This window comes from Anser brachyrhynchus, assembly GCF_964034855.1.
Source record: "Anser brachyrhynchus genome assembly, chromosome: 1".
NCBI lineage: Eukaryota > Metazoa > Chordata > Aves > Anseriformes > Anatidae > Anser > Anser brachyrhynchus.
This window is the reverse complement of record NC_137694.1, coordinates 88,523,516-88,545,441: the sequence shown is the minus strand read 5'-3', so window position 1 is coordinate 88,545,441 and position 21,926 is coordinate 88,523,516. Positions and strand designations below refer to the sequence as shown.

General features: G+C 46.3%; 1 protein-coding gene and 1 long non-coding RNA gene across 9 annotated transcripts in view; one reads left to right on the top strand and one right to left on the bottom strand.

Moving 5' to 3' along the window:
* POU2F1 (POU class 2 homeobox 1) overlaps positions 1-2,625 on the bottom strand; it is a 117,374-nt gene extending 114,749 nt beyond the window's left edge. For 6 of the 8 annotated variants that reach the window (XM_080586565.1, XM_080586570.1, XM_080586577.1 and 3 more), the window contains exon 1: positions 2,498-2,579. In XM_080586565.1, the coding sequence (XP_080442691.1) occupies positions 2,498-2,561 (64 nt within the window). In that variant the 5' untranslated portion in view covers positions 2,562-2,579. Of the gene's footprint in view, positions 1-2,497 lie in introns of all 8 variants that reach the window. The other 2 variants (XM_080586567.1, XM_080586574.1) reach the window with 2 other exon arrangements.
* Positions 2,626-2,777: 152 nt separating this feature from the next.
* The window catches only part of LOC308189631, a 29,591-nt gene continuing 10,442 nt past the window's right edge, over positions 2,778-21,926 (top strand). The window contains exons 1-2 of the long non-coding RNA XR_013946489.1: positions 2,778-4,044; positions 4,790-4,955. This is a non-coding gene — a long non-coding RNA (uncharacterized lncRNA). The remainder of the gene's footprint in view (positions 4,045-4,789; positions 4,956-21,926) is intronic.

The window sequence follows — 21,926 nt, the reverse complement described above, 5'->3', positions numbered from 1 at the left end:
GCTTTTTGTCCAGCCAGCCTTGTGCTCTTGGTCTGTGAAACAGTCAGTCACCTGAACAGTCTCATTACCGCTTCCGCAGATTATTTTTTTCCTGTAGTATTCAAGGCCTGTCTTCACCAAGGGTGAAGAAAAAGGATAAATAATCTGAGCTATTATTTTTTGAAACCAAAATGCTTTTCATTAGCTGCAGCTTAGTATTTTGATACAAATTAAATTTAGTACCAGACTGCAAAACACACTGCCTGCATCTGTACGTGAACTCTCCCTGGGCATGTTTCAGAAATGTTTACATGCTAATCTGGCTCAGTTACTTTGAAGAACCCTGCTGATGGGTCTTTTTCTCCATGGGGAAAAAACAATGGTCATGAATGAAAACCTTTTTTTTTCTCTCAAATCTGAAACCCATACCTGCATGAATAAGAATTACTGCTTCTTCCTAATAAAGTAGTCCATTTGTTTTCTAAGTAGCCTAATATCTGGTTTAACACTGAATTACTCCAGATAAGAGGATTAATTTCAATTTTCACTTGGTGGTCTTAGGGCACAATCACAGCAAACTTATCTTCCTTTCTAGACCCTGTACTGCCTAGTAGCATCTTCTGTCTTGAAAGCCAAATCTAAATGGGAAAAAAAAAAAAAAACCAACCAACCAGAGCAGTCAGAGATACAAGCAGCGACAAAAGCATCTGACACACAGCACTGTTAAACTGAATCCACACTAAGCAAAAAGGTGAATAAGATTATCCCCAATGTATTCAATTCTGTTTGTGTTCAGAGGGAGGAGGAAAGCTGTTTAGATTTTGAGTGTGTCTTCCACAGCTCCCTCAGTGCCAGGAAACGTAAATTAGAAGCAACTCTCCTTTAAGGAAAAGAATCAAGGACAAAGGGACCAAAAATGCCCAAGCCTCTGAAAAGCAGATATGAAAGGAACAGCTTTACAGTCTTGAGTTGCTATAAATTAAAAATAAGCTTCTTATTTAAAAGACATGAGTGTCTGAGAATCTATGAGCAGATCTGATGCTGCTCGAGCCCCAGGAGGGTTTTGTTTTTGCTGGCAGGGGTGGAGAGGAGATGGGGGGGGGGGGGTCATTTTGGTTATTAGTAAATAAATCAAGCAGCAGAGAGTGAGGCCTAGGCGCCTGCCAGAGGAGCCAGGGCCTAGCTCTCCCCCCTCCTCTCCTCGCACAGCCTGGGTTTGATCTCGGGGCCCTGTGGGTTGCCAAGAAAATTTTTAAAAAGCGAGAGAGCGAGAAAGAAGAATCATATTGAACCACAAAAGCACATGGGGCGAATGTAAAATATAAACACGGCGTTGGGCTCTGAGTGGCTGTTATTAAAGGTCTGAATTACTAAACATGAGAGGCGGGGAAAGCCGGGCGGCCATTTCAATAATATAAACCTCCCCGAATTAGACATTATTCAAATGAGAACGGGAAGGGGAAGCAGGGGGGGGAGCCGGGACCCGCACCCCCAGCGCCAGCCCACCGCTGCTGCCGGCACCACGCAGGGAGGGGATGGGGGAAAATGGGGCAAGAAGGGGAAAAAGGGGGGAAAGGAAGGGGTGCGGGGGCTGCGGGGGGAACAGGGAGAAGAGGGGAAATGGGGTAAAGAGCGGCTGGGGGGCGGCGGAGGGGGGCACGGAGAAACTCCGCGCACCCCCCCCACCCCAAAAAGAGCAGTCACCCCGCGCCGAGCCTGCCCTTTGGGGGGGGGCGGCTTTAAATAATAATAAAAAAAATAATAATAATAAAGGCGAAGCACGCCGCCGCCCTCCCCCCTCCTCGAGGCCATCCGCACCCAACCACCCCCCGCCTGCAGGCCCTGGGGGAAATAACCCCGGCCGAGGGGGGGGCGGGGGGGCTCTCCCCGGCCCTCCTCCCTCCGCCAGCCCCCCCAGGGGCCGAGCACCCCCGGCCCCCCCGTGCTGCTCCTGCCCCGCTCGGGGCACCCCCGGGGCCAAGCGGCTTTTAGAGGGGGGGGCGTGCGGGGAAAAAGGGGGTGAACCCAGGCGGGTTGGGGGAGCGGGGACACCCCCCCCCCGGCCTGCCTTCCTTCCTCCCTCCCTCCCTCCCTCCCCCCCCCTCCTCCTCCTCCTCCTGCTGGCTGCCCCCCCCCCCCCCCCTCCCCGACCCCACCGGCGGCGCCGCCGCCCCCCGTGTCCCCGCTGCCCCGGCGGTGCGGGGCGGCTGCGAGCCCGGCTCGGTGCGAGGAAGGGAGGCAGGAGAGGGAGGGATGGAGGGAGGCAGGCAGGCGGGCGGCGTGTGCGTGTGCGCCCGTGTGTGTGTGCGTGTGTGTGCGCGCGTGTGTGTGTGTGTGCCTGCCCGCACGGGGAGGCTGCTTTCCTTCTCCCCCCCGCGCCCCCCCTCCCGCTCCCTCCTGCGCCGTTAATTATAATAATCCGGAGTACTAATAAATTATGCTAAGCGGGGCGGGCGGGCGGCGGGGGGGCCGCGTGTGCGAGTATGAATATGAATATGTAAAACGCAGTAATGATTACCTGCCGCTGCCGCCACCGCCGCCGCCGAACTCTCATCTTGACTCGCTGCTCCTCCGTCCGCCATTTTGAATATTTTAACCAAAATCGGCCGCCCGGCGGGCCCTCCCCCGCCCCCCGCCCTCCTCCCCTCCCCTCCCCCCGCCGCGCGCGCCCCCCCCCCGCTCCCTTCCCCTCCTCCCCTCCGCGCCCACACTGCGCAGCCGCCAAGCCACGGCGCCGCCGCCTCGCTCTGCGCCTGCGCGAGCCTCCCTCCCCCTGCCCCCTCCCTTCTTCTCTCCCCCTCCCCCGTTGCTCTGAGCATGCGCGCGGCGCCCCGTCTCTCCTCACCCCCCCCTCCGTGTGCGCCCCCGCGCAGGCGCGCGGCCGCCGTCCCTTCACCTCCGGCCCTGGCGTCGTTAAGGCGTGAGCCGCCTTTCAGCTGACCCCCCCCCCGCCTCCCTTGTGCTGCCGCGAGTGGGTTGACCTGGTCTCCCTCTCGGGGGACGGGTTGACCTGATCTTCCTACCCTCCCCGGGGTGCTGAGGGGACGGAGGCTGCCGCCCGTTAACGGCCGGCGGGAGCTGTTGCCACCCGTTGGCCGTTTTGCCGCCCCAGGGAGCGGTTGGCCCGGTGTAGGGACGAAATGCAGGAGTCTTGGAATAAAAACTGTATGGAATAAAGGCTTTAGGCTGAGGAGGCGTTTCCGAAAGACCTGTCTGTGCAGGTGGCGGGGTGGAAATTAGTGGAACCACCTCCATGAGACAGGTGCGCCCCGAGCTCCTGGCGAAATTAATCCCCTATGAATAAAAAGGAATTGAATACAAGGAAAATGAAATAACAGCCGTCGGTCCTGCGTGTGAGTGGCAGTCTGTTACTCCATCAGAAAAGAGCAATTACACAAGGAAACCAGTCTCCAAGGAACCCCTCACAACACACCTCACAACGTGGGCACTGCCACGCTCACAGGGCGTATTTCACCAATGTGCATTTTGCCCTCTTCCACCTCAAATTTCACTAAACCCAAAGGAAAAAGGAATCAGGCTTTGTGCCCCCATCATTTAAGAAGCATAAACAAGAGGCTAGAGAGACACTCAAATCAAATCAGGTTTAGATTCAGAACTTCCAAATTCCAACAAGCAATAAGCCAAGCAGGCTGAGTGACAGAACTTTGCTGGCTCTTGACAGATCTGGCAGAGCAAAAATAAAACTTGCTAATATTCCTAGCTGTAATATTGCACCTCATATACGCTATCGCCAAGCTTTGTCACGTGCATTCATAAGAAGAGCAAACAGAAGGTGCGATAGTGTTCATTGAGGACCGGGTCTTAACGTTTTCCAAGGGTCATTAACTTCACCGGGTCAGAGTCCAAGCTGAATTTTCTGCTGGGGCTCAAGATGTCGTGGAATAAGATCAACCAGCAAGAATCCATTCTTGCAGGCTGTTGCTGAAGAAATTATGAACTGTATCAGAGGCGGTTGCTGGAATTTTTCATTGCAGGGAAGAGCCCAAAAGGAAAGGCTGAGGGAGGGACACAGCATGGTTTCTCTGGGAGATCCGAATCAAAGAGGTAATCTTGGCATTTTAATTTAAAATTAAGTTCCTCTGGCAATACTTTTTGTGGTTTTCCTTTTGTTTTATTTTTGTTTGTTTGTTTGTTTCTATTATAAAATAACCTCTCAATACTGCCGAAAGCAGGAATGGAAATGGACTGTGCTATGAAACAGCAAAACCCTTGCCCTAACGCTGTAATTCTACACTTGCACATTCATTAGATGATATTCCCTACCGGTAATTAAGCACTTTGTCATGCAGAAGATCTATGCTTAACTCACAGGAGTGAAAATGTAAACAAAGGCATATTGTCATGCCCCTCTTCCGCTCAGCCATGATCCTCCTGGGCCAGTTAATCCAGTTTTATGGCCAGGTTATACCAGCACTGCAGCACACAGTGGCTGCACTGTGCCAGATAAAGGTGTAGAGAAAGGGCCGGCTAGATTAAGCCTCTGCACAGCTCTAATCCTGCCTACGCCACTTATTCTCCCGTATCTTCCCATCTCACCCACAGACTCTTCTCAGTCCTGCACGCTGCTTCCGAGTCACCTGCAGAAGCTTCTCTTCAGGAGCGTTTGCTCCCAGTACCACATCTGGTTTAGTCCTTGCCCTCCCACAGCTTCTGCATGCTTAGCTAGAACCCACAGCCACCGAAAAAATGCTGTCTGAAAACAAATAGTTACTGGTTTTTCCAGTAGCTGCTAACCTGCTCTGTGTTTTCTAATTGGCTCTAAGGAGAACTTTGTTCTATTTGGCCGCAGGTCTGCTCGCCCTCTCTGTTTGAAAGTGGCTCCGGGTCTCCGTCTGCATCTTCTCCAGTTTGGTTCAAATGCATCTCTACCTGATGCCTTCCCCAACATGTCATACATCCATGTGTCTATATATCGAAGAAAGCTGGCAAATCATCTGTGATGAATTATCAGTCAGGTAAATTTCACCTCTATTTCAATTGTGAGTTACCTGCAAACAGCTTGTGATTTCTACAGACGTATTATTTGACGGTATTTGCCATAATGCCCAACCAGCGGCTTATTCATGGGCTAATTTCTGGAAATGTTTGAGACAACTAAACACAAAAATAATAAGAAGATTACTCCTATGAGAAGCTGAGCACTCCAGATTCATTTCACAGAAAGACTGAGGTGCAAAACTTGGAGTCGTTTGGCCACAGTGAGTCTGCAGTTACGCACATGCTTACATGCTTTGCTGAAGCAGGGCCTGAAGCGGTGAGCATCTTGCAGGACACCCTGTTTCTGTTTTCTGACTGGAGTTGTCTGCTCCATAAAATGATTTCCTTCAGGGATTTTGCTTTAGAAATACTTCCTGGCAGTGAAAAACAATACAGCGTTCAAAATTAATACACCTGCAAAGGGAAGAAATAGTATTTCGGGATCTTTTAAAGCTCAGCAATAAATCAGTGTCTGTTGTTTTGATTTTGATTCAGATATCTCCTAATTCATAGCCCTTCTTGGCCTGCTCTACTTGTGCCTATAACCCCAGATTTTCCATGATGGCTATATTGCCTCCTCAATTGCAAATCTCCTGCCAGAATTAATTCAGTACTGTTTCAGAGACAAATATATATATATTTTTATTAAGGTGTGGATGCAGGGGACAAAAGAAAGACAGATTAAGGTGGGGAGACAGGGACAAAAGAATCCTACGATTTAAGCAGAAAGCAGACTGGGAAGGAAAGGAGCCTTTTCACCACACAGCTCTAATGCATAGAGAAATTAAGAACAAACTTATCTGCTCTGCTCCAGCTCCACTACACCACTCCAATCTGAATCCCTGACGCTGCATTTCTCACACAATGTCCCTTCTCTCCATCATTTTTTCTTCACATCAGATTTCTCTCTTTCTCAAGGCGCTTCAGTTTCTAGAATGATGTTGGCTGCAGCTTTCTCTTCTGCTCTCCATGTTCCTTCTCTACACTGCAGCAGAGTCCTCTGCCTTAAAACAGCCTTTCTTTGCCCCACACGTGTTCAAGCATACCTACCCCAAACCTCCCCATTCCTTTCGCTTCCAGACGTCTCAGATTGTCTCACCTTCAATTAAACCTGTCTGCATGCCTCTTTTTACCGCTTTTTGTGTGTAATACACATCCTTACAGAGAGCCGACAGCCTCTCTGCTGCAGTCTCTCTTGCAGTTACAGAGGACACAGTCTCACTTTTAACACAATGCAGAGACATACAGCAAAAGGCAGCCTGTGTCTCAAAAAGCCTGCAATTTGGAGAGATGGCAAGCAGAGAATGAGGGAAAAATAGGATCAGTAGCTCCTTAGTTGAGAAGGAGAATGCAGAGATCACGCACGGTTTCTCCGTTGTCACAGCACAGACACTGGTGGGACTGGGACCTCAGCCAAGGTGCACTTGGGGCTATGTGGTGCAGTCCTTCCACCACAAAGCTGTTGGCCTTTCTCCCCTGTGTTGCTCCCCGTCCCCGTCCTGTTCCTCAGCACGGAGGGGAGAGTCCCACCAGTCTCTGCCCGCTCCTGTGTGATGAGCATCAAGAGCAGCAGAGGGGTGTGGACTGTCCATTGCACGTGCAGGCTCTCATTTTCCCCTGCGCACTCCTCAGGCTTCCTCCGAGCAAACTGCTTTCTAGCTATGTTTCTGTCCCTCTTTTGTTGCCTCTGGATTGGAGAAAGGATGACTCCGAATCTCTCACTGCTGAGAGCTGTGGCTGGTCCTGTGAACCTCCCAGCTAATGAAACTAGCAGAGAAGTTGTGGTATCTCATAAACCTCTGCCCCTCCCAGGTGCTAGCTAACTGCTTTTTTGGAGAGAAGAATTGGGGCACAGACAAAAAGAAACGTGGTTTTCATTTTCATATTAAAAAAAAATAATAATTCAGAACCTTCACACATCCTCAGGAAAGGGAGAGGTAATCACTAGGAGGTCACTTATCTTTTCAGGTGGGTTTTTCAATTCGTTTCTCCCACTCTGCTGCTTTGGCTGCATTTACTTTCTCTGGCTTGATTTTTTTATGCATTTCAGTGTCTGACATCAATGCAGCCTCTGAGTGCCCTCCAGTTTCCATCAATTACATCTTACAAATCACCAACTCCGAAGGTTCAGGAAATTATCACTGTGCCTTTTTATCAACGCTAGACCAGGGCAGGGGATCCAGGAGCATGTCCTCAGCCACCTGTGTGGCAGGGCAGCACAAGAGGAGCCCCCGTCTCTCCCTGCTCTGCAGTGACGGAAGGACCCTATTCAGCTTGCTGAGATCCACAACTTGTCCCTCTGCCCGCAGAGGGACAGGGATGGGGTCCTGCAGCTTGATTCAGAGCTCCTGGGGAGTGGGATTTTCATTTGCCCGATCCACGCTGCTGCTCAAAACCGCCACGCTTTTCAGTGCTTTTTTCTGCCCCCCCACCTCACTGCGAAGGAGCACTTGAAAATTTTTCAAGTTTTTAATTAACCCTTGGGAAATGCTCAGAGATCACAGTGATATATTAGCAAGGCTGCAGCCTGGCAGACCCCATATAGAAGTGATACCATGTCAGAAGGAGGTGTGGTTCTCTCCCTGATAGAATAATAGGACCAAAATCTGAAATGTTTTATGAACAGATAGGCCAAACCTTTACTATGCTAAGTTAGACAGAGGGGAGTTTAGAAACTTTGTATGTGTAAATAGTGACCCGGGCCTGGAGGATGTGTCTGAAAAGATCAGGTGAGGGACTCATGGTATGCATATGCCCTTGGACGTGTAAATGACTTAGCTTAGTATGCATGCCTGAGTTGGCTATTGACGACCAGACCACCGGAAGACCCCGAAAGACCACCATTAGAAACGTGAATAGTCAGGGGTATTTACATACTTTAATGAGTTCCGGGAAATAGTGTGAATAAGTGAATTATTTCGTGGAAACCCAATGAATACGTATGGTTTGATTGTATATAATCCCTGTAGCTTGAACAATTCCGCACACACACTAGGTACAGTGATCCCCTGTGCGTCCGGCGCCGCAATTAAAGAATGCCTGCTTTCTAAAACTCTGAAGTGAGAGTTTCTTTGACCGACTTTTACAGTAACGGAAGGACAAACTGCGTGTTGCACCTCTATGAAAAAGTGGGCTGCACTTGTTCCAGCCAGCCCCAGAGCGCGCTTTCTGCAGCAGCCCTCGGGAATGCTTTGGTGCTGCTTACACGAGGAACCAAATTGTTTTTGACCTCAGCGAAGAGGGGGCCAAGAGGGATGCATCTGACACCTTTTAGCAACCACAAAGTTTTCTGTCGAATAGACACAGCCCGCGAGACAAACACACAGCTGGAGTTGGGGTGCTTTTGAAAACATTGTCTTTATTCTCTACCTCCCTTTCTTCCAGGACAGGCGCTTTGCTTATTCCCTCTTCAGAAAGGACTTTTCTGGCACACAGCCTAGCCTGGCTGGAGATTAGGGATTCTCTCTGCCCCTTCATCCTTGAATATTTCCTTTTAATTTCACAGTTTAAATTCCAATTGTGTAATTATATTCTGCCTACCCCAAATTCCTCTGTAATTTCAATTGGACACGGTGTCCTTCACTCTCTAGTCTGAACTCTCGCAGTGCTGTGGGGCACTGTTAAAAGGCTGCCACGCTCCGCTCTGGTCCCATTTCACGTATATGGAGAAAGAGAATGGACCTAGATCCCTTTGAACTGAAACTGCTGCTCCATATAGGCGAGACAGGGCTTGCTGTAGAGTGACAAGGCAGTCTTACCCCGTGGCAATACATCGGGTGTTTTTCACAATGCCTCAGTCTGAACAAATTTTTGGAGTAAAAGTCTGTCTGGAGGTATTTCTCCCCCACAACGCATACCCTTTGATCTCAAATAAAGCTGTACGGGGACCCCCCAAAACACTACTTTGCTGAATTTATGTGGCCTGAGAGTACCTGCTTACACCATTTAACACGGCAGAAATGCCATAGTGAATTAATTTAGGTTCAGGGAGCTGTGTAGCAACAAAAGGGTAGGCAGCACAGATGCCTAATTCAGTAAAACACTTTCCAAAGCGGGCAAATCCCAAGCATTTTATGACCCAACCCCAATATCTCTTGCAGATTTTGCTCTGCCAGCATTTTCCCTCACTCCCAACCCTGGTGCAAACATCCCGATTTGTTTCATCACGGCGTTTTACATCAATGTGAAAATATTTCTGCTCCTCCTGTCTCCTCTTGCTTTCCTCTTCCCTCCTTACTGTGGCACAGCTGCTTTGTCGGTGTGCCCGCATGCTGCCCTTCAGGTATCAGAGAGATTCACCCTGCATATTTCCACCGCCTCCTGCTGTGGTCTTCTGTGGAAGCTCGTGGGGAAGAGGGAGAAGGGGAGGCAGCGTGTTTTGATGGGAGAATCCTCCTCGATCAGTCTGTCTGCCTTTGGAACAAACTTCCTCTCTAAGTACAAGTTCTGCGGCGGGCTCATGACAAGGAGCCACTCACCTGCTTTAAAACCTTTATAGGCAGCTCAGCAAAATGCAGTGGGTTTACTGGAGAAACGGGAATTATTTCATGCAGGTCCTTGCTGGCAGTGCTGTATCTACATGAACCTCTGTCGCTTTGACTTTTGATGGGACTTTGGCTTCATATATACTGCAGATTTGGTCCTGCTCCCGAGGGAAGCCTTTACGCCTACTCCCATGGCAGCAGACCTGAGGCTGCTGTTTGTGTCTCTGGCAAGCAGCAGGTAGATCGGGTGAGATCAAGTAGACCATATTTCCATGTTTCCTTGGTTAGCTTATACTGTTAAAAGTGAGTTGTTGTTAGGAGGAAACAGAGCATGTAATAACTAGAGTTGGGTTTTGTTTGGCTTTGAGTCATAAATCTTAAAGGAAAGGAAAGAGCCATCACGTTCATCCCCAAGTTTGTCATACAATCAGCAAGGGGCAAGGCAGTAGTATGGGCAAGAAAATGAAACATGTGAAGGTACAAGTGCCAGCGGGGGGAAGTCACTGTTGCTTATTGTCAGTTTTGGTGTGACACAGAAAGTTCAGCTAATCCTCTTAGTTACAGAGACACACGGGTGGGGGGAGATTGTTATCTCAAGCAATTTGCTGGCTCTACTCCTTTTTTCCTTCGAGTTTCTTTTCGCCTAATTGAGCAGCATTTCTTCCCGGGACTGGTTTGCAATAATCCTGGGGCCTCATCAGGGAAAACGCTAACAAATATAGAAGGGAGGAGCAGCCTGAGTGGGGCAGCTATCACCACGAGTTTCTCTCTTTGGAAGGGCATCAGATTTGCCTCCAAGTGGTGAGGGTGAAAAATGAGATAAAGATTCGAAGCGGTACAGAGCATGTTGGTCAGAAGCAGCGATCACTAGGAGAGGTGTGTCTCGGTTTGAGCTGCAGGGACAGGTAATGAGCAGCACCCAGGAGCTGCAGGGTCTGAGGTGGAGCAGGGTGAAGGCTTCACAGGCGCCCATCACAAACGCGTGGGCTCCACTTTCGTTGCCAAAGGGAAGTGTCTGCGGTAAATCTAATCAAGAGTCAAAAGGTGAAGGAGAACAATAATAACCCCGGAGGTTTGTTTTTATTTATCCAGGAGATAAGGATTCAGCTACAGGCTTAGAATGAAAAAAAGCCGCCTTGTTCGGAGCAGACAATTATTCCACCCACGCTCTCTCATCATCAAGGTTTTAGTATTACAATACTAAGAGTATTTAAAAATTTCTCAGCCCGAGGGCCGGCAATGTTTGTGCAGGTGCTCTGCCAGTTGCCACAGGTGTCATTTTACAAAAGAACTGAATAATTACACGGTATAGTCCTGAAGATGGCAGCAGCTGGGAACCATTCTTCATCAGCTTCCCAACATTGTGATGCTGGAGCAGGGTTGGTGTTACCAGCAGGAGGACACATTTGAAAATCACAGCCTTAGCTCCTGAAGGGCTTCATTCATTTCCTGAAGGCTTGAGACTGTTTCCAGCACTGTGATCTTATGTCCCGGGAAAGTGAGAGCTCTGGTTCCCAAGCCCTAGTGACTCACCCTGGAAAAGTTGAAGACACTGCTGTCTTCAACCCGCCTTGCTGAGGTGCCGGAGGGAGTTAACTCAAAGAAGAGGTGGCTGGACAAACAATGTGTCCACTGCTAACCATTTCAGCTCATAGCCTGATGCACCAATGTAAACCACCACTGGTACCACTTTACTCCAATATCCTGGACCGAGAAATGCAGAAAGGAGTGATTTAATCCAGGATCATATCAACATATTTCACTGTGGAGAATAAAGAGTTTATTGCCCCCAGCTGGGGAGATGGGTTACCTTGCCAGCTAGGGCAGCTAAATCCAACAGACTGTTAGTCAGAGCTGTCAGACGGAGAGAAAGGGCCAGAGCAGACAGCACTCACCAAGCAGCTGTAAAACAAGTAGTGTAGTGCTTTTAAGAGAAAAGATGTTCTTCTGATGTCCTGCTTGCACAGGACAAGGAAATGGCAAGTTTGCTGTGTACATCACACCTTTCTGGTTTAGTGTGAGTTCGGCAGTCTCGCTCTAGCTGTGGTTACTGTGGGGCCTGGGACCACCTGTGGGCTCGCAGAGCCGCAGGGTACCTGTCCGTGCCTGGATTTGGCCCAACCATGTTCCTGTGACACACACTCGGTGCCTGTGTGCTGGTTTCCAAACAAAGGAAACCTCAGGGGTGGATCAAACAAGAGTCACGGTGCATTACGCCAGGCTTTTGGCTCAGATGCTTGGAGGGTGAGGGCCGTGTGGTGTGTTTTGTGCCTTCAGGTCACTTTGGACAGAGCTTCTGAGACTCTACTGGATGCCTGCATAATGGTAATAACTGCATTTCCTTATTTCACGTAGATATTGTGAGAATAAATGCATTTAGCAGTCTAATTACAAGATGCTACAGAGATGAGGGCATCTTCAATAGGTTTCTTTCAGTTCTTTTGTTTCTTTAAAGATATGGGTAAAAAGATCGTTTTGATCAACGCCAGAATTTGCTTTTCCAGCTTGTTCTAGTTTATGGTTAGGTTGTGCAGGGGAGCAGGGGCAGAAAGACGGCAACTTGCATCCATGCTTCATGTGTCCAGCATGCGTGATGACCTCCCTGGGAGCCTGCAGTGCTTCACACGGCGCAAGGGGCAAGGAAAGGGCAGGAACTGCTGCATTGAAGGATCCGTCCCTTCCTCATGCAGGTCTGCACAGCTAGCTAGTTGCATGCGGGAGTACACCATGCTCTTTAACCCTATCAGCGAGCATTTGGGTTTGTAATGCTGAAAACGCTTGGGAAAGTCACGTGTGTCTTAGCCACATGGATACGCTTCCTGAATCCTACTCTGTAGCAGCAGACTGCAACTCTGACAATGATGGAGCATTCATAGTTGCAGAGAGTGTAAAGCCATTATAAGCATATTAATTATACGCATAATGACTTTTTAAATTGTGTTTAATAAATACTTTAATAAATACCCTGTGTTTCAGATATACGACTGTTTTCTGTTAATCAGAAAACCAATGTCTAAAGCCGCTAGAAGAAAGAGACAGAATTGCCAGCTGAATATCATGAATGAAAAAACATTCACCACTGTGACCAGGGCCAACATATTTCCCAGTGGCAGCTCCCTGTCTTCCCCTAATTCCCTCCTCCCTTTCCCCTCCCTCCTCAGACGCACACGCAGGCACTATGGGAGGAATGACAGCTGTTCTTCATGGAATGACAGCCCAGGGATATTGCATCCTCCCTTAAAAAAAAAGAAAAAAACAGGCAAGGTACAGAATAAGGTCAGTGAAGGGAGACAAAGGGGTCTCCCAGAGATGGCAAAGGGTAATTTATTGACAGATGAGATAGACGTTACTACAGAAAAATATTAAATGGATTCTTTTCCCCTGTCTTTGGAAAGGAAAAAAAAAAAAAAGTGGGAAGGGTTAGGAAGGACAGATGCCAGAAATAGAGACAAATTTCCCAGGAGAGGAAGGAGAAATCCTGAAGGAAATTAGGATCATGACACAGAAAAAAATATAATAATAATAAAAAAAAAAGAAAAAAAAAGACCATCTGAAAAGCTAAGAAATTCTGCGTGGAAACAACAAAAAAGGGCAGTGGAGAAGGAACACCACCACTAACGGCGGCACCGCTTCAAAGGCACTGTGAAAGAAGGAAGTGCTGGTAAAACAGACCCTGATTAAAAGCCAGCGTTTGAAAAGGGCTGTCGGGAAATTGCAGAGCTGTGCACGCACCCGACGTCAGCCGTGAGGAAGACTGCGGGAGCGCTAATCAAAGTGAGGCTGAGGGAGCATATGAAGCACAGAGATTTTATTAAGGACAGTCGTGAACCAGGGCTCGTATAATGGGAGCAGCCGAGCTCAGGAGATGGGAGGGAAGAAAAGGCCAGGTCTTCTGGTGCAATAAACCGGCGTAGCGCTGTCAACGTTGACAGTGTGTGAGTCCCCACTGCAAGGAAAAGATCTGAGTGGAAAGCTTAAACAGTGGGTGTTGTTATTGTAGTTTCTCTGGTCTAGAGTAGTAGATTTCCCCAAAATAAGTGTGCAGGAGAGGACAGGAAAAAACACTGGACCAGTGTGCTCTAGTTGGGGTTCTCTAAATCCATGCTGCCCCTGCTTGAGACAGCAGGATACCAAGGACATGTGACATGAGAAGAACTTGTGATTTTCACCAGTCAGGGCCTGATGAACACCGGAGGAGTCACCAGGGAAAGTTTCCACCGAGATAAAAGCAACAGAACAAAAGAAATATGACGTAGAACAGATTTAACTTACATTCACAAGCAGGCTAGATTTAAGCCAAACAGTTTCTTATTCTGCTCTTCTGGCAAGGAACATGTTTTTTTTTATGGTGCGTAACTCAGTCCGTGTAGTAGTATAAGGGAATAGGAAGAGCCTTCACGTGTCCACTGCCATGTGCTGTGCCTATCCTGTCCTGTCGCTGCCCAAGTTGAAAAGTGGCAGAATTAGTACTAGAGCCTGGTTTTAAATGTTCTAGAGGGGGAGCACTCATCCCCGCCCTGCGGCTGCCACGCTCAGGGCTGAGGGAAATAGAAGGCAATCTACATTAGGCTTGGAGGTTTGGTACTCCAGAGGCATTAGCAGGCTTTTTGTGAAAACAGGACAAAGCAAAAAGAAAAGACTGAGTCAGCTCCAGTCTTACGGTGGAGTTTTACGCTGGTGCATCTGAGGGTTCACCCAAGGCAGAGTCCGGATGACTCCTTCATCGTGGAGACAGTGATTTGGGTGGCCAGTATGGTCACTAACACCATGCCCCCACCTCTACTAAAAGATTAATTTTCTGTCAAATCAACAAGCTGATCTGACATGCCCCATGCCCACGTCGCTGCTAGATGTGATGTCAGAGATACGACGTCTGCGTGCTGCCTGGAGGCTGGGGAGGGCACGGTGAGGGGGTGCCACTGCCGCTTCCTGACGTTATCCTGGATTAGTTCTAAACATGAGACTGCTTCTTTCCAGCCTGATCCCACAGCCCTGACCTCTACCTGAGGTTCTGACTCCAACCCTTTCCCACAGACAGGACACGGCCTGTGAGCAACAGCTGGCGGCAGGCGCTTTTCCTGCTCAGGATTCAGGCATCTCAGAAGATGGCAGATGGAGCTTTAACATGCCAGGAGAAGCTGAATCTGTGTCCGTGTGGACGCGGAAGGCTCTTTTCCTTCACCATCAGCTGTTCTGGGGTGCTGCTAGCGAGTCCCACATCAACTATTTCCCTTGGAATGGATTATTTCAGTGGTCTTTGGGCCAGAAAGATGAAGCGCGGCTTGGCGGTTGGCGGTCAGGAGCGCTCACATGGGAGGGGATAAGCCTGCACTAATGAACCCTTAACTCTCTCACATTGTATATTCTCTGGAAAAAGGCCTGGAACATATGTCTCCCCCTCTCCGGCGAACGCCTTAATCACTAGTTTAGAGTCACGCTTGTGCTCTCTTGAGGCCAGCGAGTATTTAATTGTGCCACATACAGCTGAGTGATTGCTCAGGGAGAATGACTTTGTTAGTGAGATGAATTTTCAATCCTTTGAACTTTTCCAACAGACTTCCTCTATTCTTGCACAACGTTGGGCTCAGCTTCTGGGTCTCAAATACTCTCAGATGCACCTCTTTCTCCCAGCCTGGGCCCATTTCGTTCATTTAATTTGTAGCTCTTTTAGGGTGAGAACATCTTGAATTGTGCTGTGTGCAATATTATTACAATGGAGCCCGGGTCCTGGTGAAAACCTCTGGATGCTAATGGAGGAACAGTACATAACAACATCCTTAGCTGTTACTCTGTCACATAGAAATGTCCAAAAGGATGCCGAGACATTAAAAGAGGTCGTAAAGGGGAAATATCTGGAAGTGCTGAGCATGGATATCAGGAAAAAAAAAGACCTTCCCCACAAAAGGGATAAGTCTGTCTGCATCAAGGCTAGAAATGGTCATCACGATAGGCAGAGGTGGCCCAGTTTTCTTCATGAAGAAGGTTTGTGGTTGTAAGGGTAAAGTTAACCGCTGGTTTAAAATGCTCATTTTCTGCGTGGCAAAGAAAGTAAAACATTTATTGAAAAAAGGGGGGAAAATGAGCTAGAAGCAAAAAAAAAAAAACACCTGTTCCTGTTCCCCCATGTATAAAATGACGGGTATATTCCCTATTAACTTAAGCAACCAACACTGAAAAAAAAAATATTTGACATCTTCACATAAGAAATGCCACTCTGTCTTTGAAATTCAACATAAGTACTTTTTTCTTAATTGGACAAATTTTTTGGAAACATGGGTCTGACTTCTTGGAAATACTTTTGATGGTCTCTGCCTTTTTCTAATGCTTTTGTAGTGGAATAGCTATGATTTCCTTTTTGCAAAACAGAGACTATTTCACTGAAAATTTCTAGGAGAAAAATCATTTCCACTTAGCAATAGCATTAAAGCCCTTGAATTGGGCCACATTTTGCTGCCAATGCAGTTTCAGGGACACTTGGAAAATATTTTGAACAGCAGGGAGGAAAACTGATTACCAATACACAGTCTCTAAATGGTGTGAATACTATGGGTTATTTTCCCTTTGACTGTTTATGGCCTGTTTACAGTATAATCACACTGAATCAGGTCATAACACGGCTCTTTTTTTTTTCTTTTCTTTTTTTTTCCTTTTTTTTTTTGAGTCAAAATAGAATCTAGCATCATTTTTTATTTACTGCAGCTCCCCCAAAGAGCTAAGGAATTTCCAGGTACTAAGCAAGGATGCTCTCTTCTCCAAGGCATTCATAACTGAAGGAGAGATGAGGAGAAAGGTGACTAGGAAGAATAATAGGCAAGTTATTCACAATTTCTATGCACTTGAAATAGCTACATTGTTGTCATCATGGCAGAAATGGAGTTATAAAGGGGACTTAGTTGTGGATAGAGGAGAGAGATTGCAGATGACGTGAGGGGTTATTTTATGGTATATAGCTGTCATCAGACCGAGCTGTGGACACATGTATGAGATCAGTCCAGAGAAATAATATTCCTATCACCCCATCCATACCAGGCAGTGGCACTGTGTTACGGGATTAGAAGAAAATACTTAGTTGTTTGAACTTGTAAATGGCAGCTTAAAAGGGTAACAGCTCTGTCGTGCTACAGATTGCCTGTTAGATTGTTCAAGTAAAAGCCTCACCCACGTATCTGCTCAGCAGAGAAAATCTGGCATGAGAAATGGCCAGCAATAAAATCCTGCATTTCTAGCATCCCTTGTAGCCAGTGGGGGGGAAATCTTTTAACTAGCACTAAGAAAGCCTGGGCATGGGTCACCCGAGGGAGCAGAAAATGCAAAGCTCTGCCAGAGGTCTACTTCTGGAAAGAATCGTCCCAGACACCTCTCCAGTGAGCCTATGGGAAAAATAATATTGCTCCCAGTGTTAACAAGGATGAATACAAAAACAAACAAACAAACAAAAATGAACAGTTTACTAAGCTGATCCCTAGGATTTAGCAAAGGAGACGCTTTCCAAGAGACTGCTTTTTTTTTCTATTGTTTACAATATGATGCTATCTCACAATTGGGATTCCTTTTTGTTGTGAAGAAGAAATGAGCTTGAATGAGAAAATACACATTGGCTTAGATTATTTTACTAATAACCCTGCTATTTCTTTTTTTTTTTTTTTTTTGTTTGAGACCCTGGCCCATCAGATAAGCTTTCAGCTCTACCTGGGGTATATGAGCAGCCATCCCTGTTCATACGAAGGGGATGAGGTCCTACAGAGGAATGCCTGGCTTTAGGTTCCTAAATCCTTTTCAGGCAGTAGAAAAACAACCTGTTTTTCATTGGTGTTCAATGTCTAGTAGCTCCCAATTACTCCAATACTCCTTTTTAGAAATGAATAATGAACTGCAGTGGAGGAAAAAGCTCCCTCAGAATGTAACAGAATAGTTTTCTCAGCACTACTCTAATACTTCTACAGCTGTAATAAAAAATATATATAAAAGGGGAAGTATTGATGAACACTAGCTTCAACCAAGAGCTGAATTTCCTAGTGCGCTCCAGGCTGAAATTTCTGAAAAGCAAAAATGCTCACTTGCAAGCTATCTCCACAGCCCAGGTCAGCAGGCAGCAATTAGTTTCTCAGCCACTCACTCTTCTTTCCATCTTCCTGATGGATATTTCATCTGAGTTTATGCTCTCCTCCCTTGCCTTCTCTTCACCTCTCTGCCTCTCTTTCCAATAAGGCTGTGATCTGTCACGGACTCTCAATGGACAAGACCTATACATCCCATCACAACACTGTCATGGGAAGTTGCATTAGACAGGCCAGGATGAAAAGCAGTTTGGAAGGGAGAGAAGCCGTCATGCTTCAGGGCAGAAACTTGAACTCTAACCAAGGCAGAGAGATGAAGGAGGGCTTTGGGCCAGGCGGGGAGAAAATTTGACTCAGGGCAGGTTATCCCATAATTGCCCACTTAAGCTTTCTTTATACCTTCTAAGATGCATCTGGTTCTGGCCAACATCAGAGAGAGAAGGGGTGGATTGCTGGTCTGATCCAGCAGGGGAATGAGTTTCTTCATTCTTTCTGCCGGTGCACTGAGTTTATAACACTTTCTGAAGCCACAATGAGATCCCTCTCCAAGCATGACCCTTGCTCTGCCAGTGATGGCCAAAATTCCTTCCCCTCACCCCGTCCTTCACACTTCCACCAGCAACACAGAGAGAAGCTGGTACAAAGCCGGGTCAAGATGATAAGAACAAAGCCTTGAAGACTGCTCTTAGATACCAGCTTTACTTCAACTGAGGGGGGAATTTTCAAAGAGGTGAACTCTTTCTGTCTCTCTCTCAGGCAGGAGTCTCCTGGGAGGAGAAGAAAACAGCTTTCATTTTAGCGAGTCATGATATTTATGGCCCTTTTATGAGTTTTGTTTGAAAATATAAAAGTAGATGGACTTAAATCTGTTTCAAAAGATAGGAGATGGGAAGGGGAGAGACAGAGCATGTGAAGGGCAGGTGGGTCGGAATCATCTGCCCACGTTCAAAAGAAAATCAAATACCTTCTTTGTTTTAATATGGACCCCTTCTGCCAGTCACGAGGATAATGTCTGACCTCTTCTTGCATAGGCCCTTTTATCCCTAATGACTTACAAATTTTATATGTCTACTACCGCCGACCAAGAACACTCACCTTGGGATGAATCGTGACAACTACTAAATTATGCAACTGCAGCACCATGCAACAGGTCAGGTCTGCTTGCTCCCAGGAAGCAGACTTTCAGATCACGTCTCCTGCAGAAGTGAGAGCTTTATACTGTATTCCTGAGGGGCAACTGTCAGCTTCTGCTTGCTCACATACCAGAGTCTCATGTGGGCTTTTATCCATCCTATTTGTGGTGTCTGTTCAGCAACTGAGGTTGCACCCTCTTGAGGGCCTCCTGCTTTTCATGTGTGGAATCTCCTCTGACCCTTTGCCTCTAGGCAATACTTTTGATCCAATTCACAGACTAAGGAGCACATGCCTTGCAAAATTATTGAGGGAGGCAAGTTTAAGTTGAAGAATTGGGTTTTGCGTTTGGTTTGGGACGTAGTTAGGCCTGTGGTCATTTTATCTGCTCTGTGAATGAACCTTCATAGCTTGTGGCAGCTAGTGAGAAATTTCTACACGCAAAATGTACAAAGTACATAATGTACAAATGTACATTAATTGGTAGTTTCATAAAGGCTGTCGTGGTTTCATAAAGCTCTCCTCCCAAACAAGGAGAAAGAGATGTTCTGCCAAACTAGCTGAAGGCCTTGGCCTGGATCTGCATTCAGTACAGACACATTACAAAGATCAAATTGTTAGGATGGTCCAGGAAGATGTGTGGAGTCACACAATGTTTAATACCAGATGGTGTGTGCTGCATCTTTCTTTGGTACGGTGCCCTGCAAGAATCAAATGCAGAGAACATGAACAGGTGAATATTTGAAGTTAGGCAGTACGTAACCTGAAGCATATAGCTGTCTGGTCAGTTGTAAACAGTCCTCACCACCACAGTTATTCTGCAATGTCATTCAGAAGTCCAAAAAGACTCTAAGACCGTGTGCTCTGGGTAGATCCTGTGGTAGTTGGGTGATGCTGTAAGAATGATCAGTTCCTTTAAATGTTTTTGTTTTCTGACTAGCATCACCTACGTCTTGGTTCAGTTTTACACCCGCACACATGCCCTTCTGAATGGAATCATTCTTCCTTTCATGGTTACTTGTTCAGAGTCCTTGGTAAGTTTGAATCAGGTTTTAAGATTTATTGATCTAGCCTTGTCCGTTTTGTGGTGTGTTCTTTGATTTAATTTAATGACCGTAAAGCATTCAGGCATGTTGGCATGAAGGGTGCACTGGAAAAAACTAAGTGATTGATTGATTGATTATGGAGAGACATTGTTCTCTCCACAGTTAACAATGAAGCTAGTTTTCCATTATACTCATTTGTGTCTTCCAGATCACAACTAAAAGTTAACCATTCTGTCTGAAATTTCCTAGGTATGAATCATCTGTGGGAACAGCTACATTTTTTGTGTCCATGCGAATTTTTGCAGATTGTCCATGCGAATTTTTTGTGTCCATTTTTTATCCATGCGAATAGAACCCCTTGAAACACAATTCATAGGGGAAGGTTCAAAGCACAGACAGGCTGTACCTTCTCCTAACCCTAAGGTGATTTTTGCACCACTACACCTAGATACTGAGCCATAGACATTCCAAAATCTTCTTTAACTTGTTGGTCCTGTGAAGGACTGAAACCATATTGTTACCTGCTTTTGTGACTCACAAATGATGTTTTCCCTTTGTGTCTGTGTGTGTATGTATACATGTGTGTGTGCGTGTGTGTGCACCCTTTGGTAGAGGAACAGCAGTCACAGAAAAACAGTGAGCTCAGAAGCTAGTAAAAGGTTGTAACAGAGGGATAGATGGAAGTGACATGAAATCAGCTCTTGAATACAATAAAATGTACCGAAGAGCAAAAGGCAGTCCTGAAGAAAAAAAAAAAAGATACAATTCTTCCGTGTCCAAAAAATTTACATTCATAGGGTTAGGCAAAGTGAGAGGGTGTTCATTTAGGTTGATTATGCTTGTACTGGCAATGCTAGTTGCCTAATGAACAACCTCAGTACAACCTACTTTAAACCTCTCTCCACTTTTTACATGAAGAACAATATAACAAAACTTGTTGGCATTTAACTTATTACTCCCAGGCAAACAACTTAACGCCTTGGTGAGATGACTGGGGCAATTCACACACCATTCAGAGCTATGATCCCATCTCTCTAGAGAACTGTTTATTTGTTACACATCGTTCACATTTTTGAAGGTTCCTTCACAACTAAAACAGCCAGAAATTTAACACATTTTTACTTTTCTAAATGACAAGTGAAATTCCATAGAATAGGTAGGTAGCTCTCAAAGAGATTTTGCAGGAACATATGAGCATACAATTTCTGTTTCCAAGCCCTAAACCATATTAGTCCCATGCTTTCTGCATCTCTGCTGGCTTGTCTATAAATTTAGGAAGGTCATGGATACTATGTTTTCATGTTATAATGTATATATCCAATATATTCCAGCTAAATGCTTTAAGGAAAGGCAGACAATGCAACATAACCATGCCCAGCTAAAACTTTTTGTCTTATTAATTCAGCTAGCTCTCCACTACAGCTTACACTAATGTGTAAGCATTTCGCAAGGAGCTGTATAAAAAGAAAATGGTGCTAAACGCCTTTTAAAATCACCCAGTCTATACTAATGCCACATGCAATAAATCAAATTGCCCTGAAACACCTAGAGTGGAGGGGGGAAAATGGGCCATGGCCCTACCCCATCAGTACTACCATGAAGAATGCAGCTGATACATTTGGAATAATTCTTTCTGGCAACATTTCCACTCCTTCCAAACTTGCTTCTTCCACACTTGAATTCCCAACCTAGTGCAGATGTCGTTTTATCATTTGAGTCCCACCGATGTCTGTCACCATTTCTCACAGTCCTCTTCCCATTTCCCACAAATTTATAGTTTCTGTAAATCCTACCATCTCCTTCCTTCCCAAACAGGTTGCCCCATAACCTTTCCCCCTAAATTTTTACACATCTAAACAAATGAATATTTTGCATTAGCCTCTTGGGCTTCCATACATATCTTGCTTTCTCCATCCACTGTAGATCTGCTCCTTAATTTGCCTATTGTCTTTACATCTCTTTTCTGATACTTCATATCTCCAAGCTCTCCGGCTTTCATCATTTCCTTACTTCTTACTTCTCTCGGACCAACATCAAATGTGTTTCTCTCTCTATCCCTCCTTAACTTCTTTGCTTCCCAAATACTTCCTACATTGTTCAAAGGACATTAGGGAAACAGAATACTATAAATGAGAGGCCAGGTGTGAAAAAATGCAGGACTTAATGAGACTAGGAGACTGAGCACTAAAATGGCAGATGAAGTTCAAGGTTAATAAAAGTAAGGCATTGCA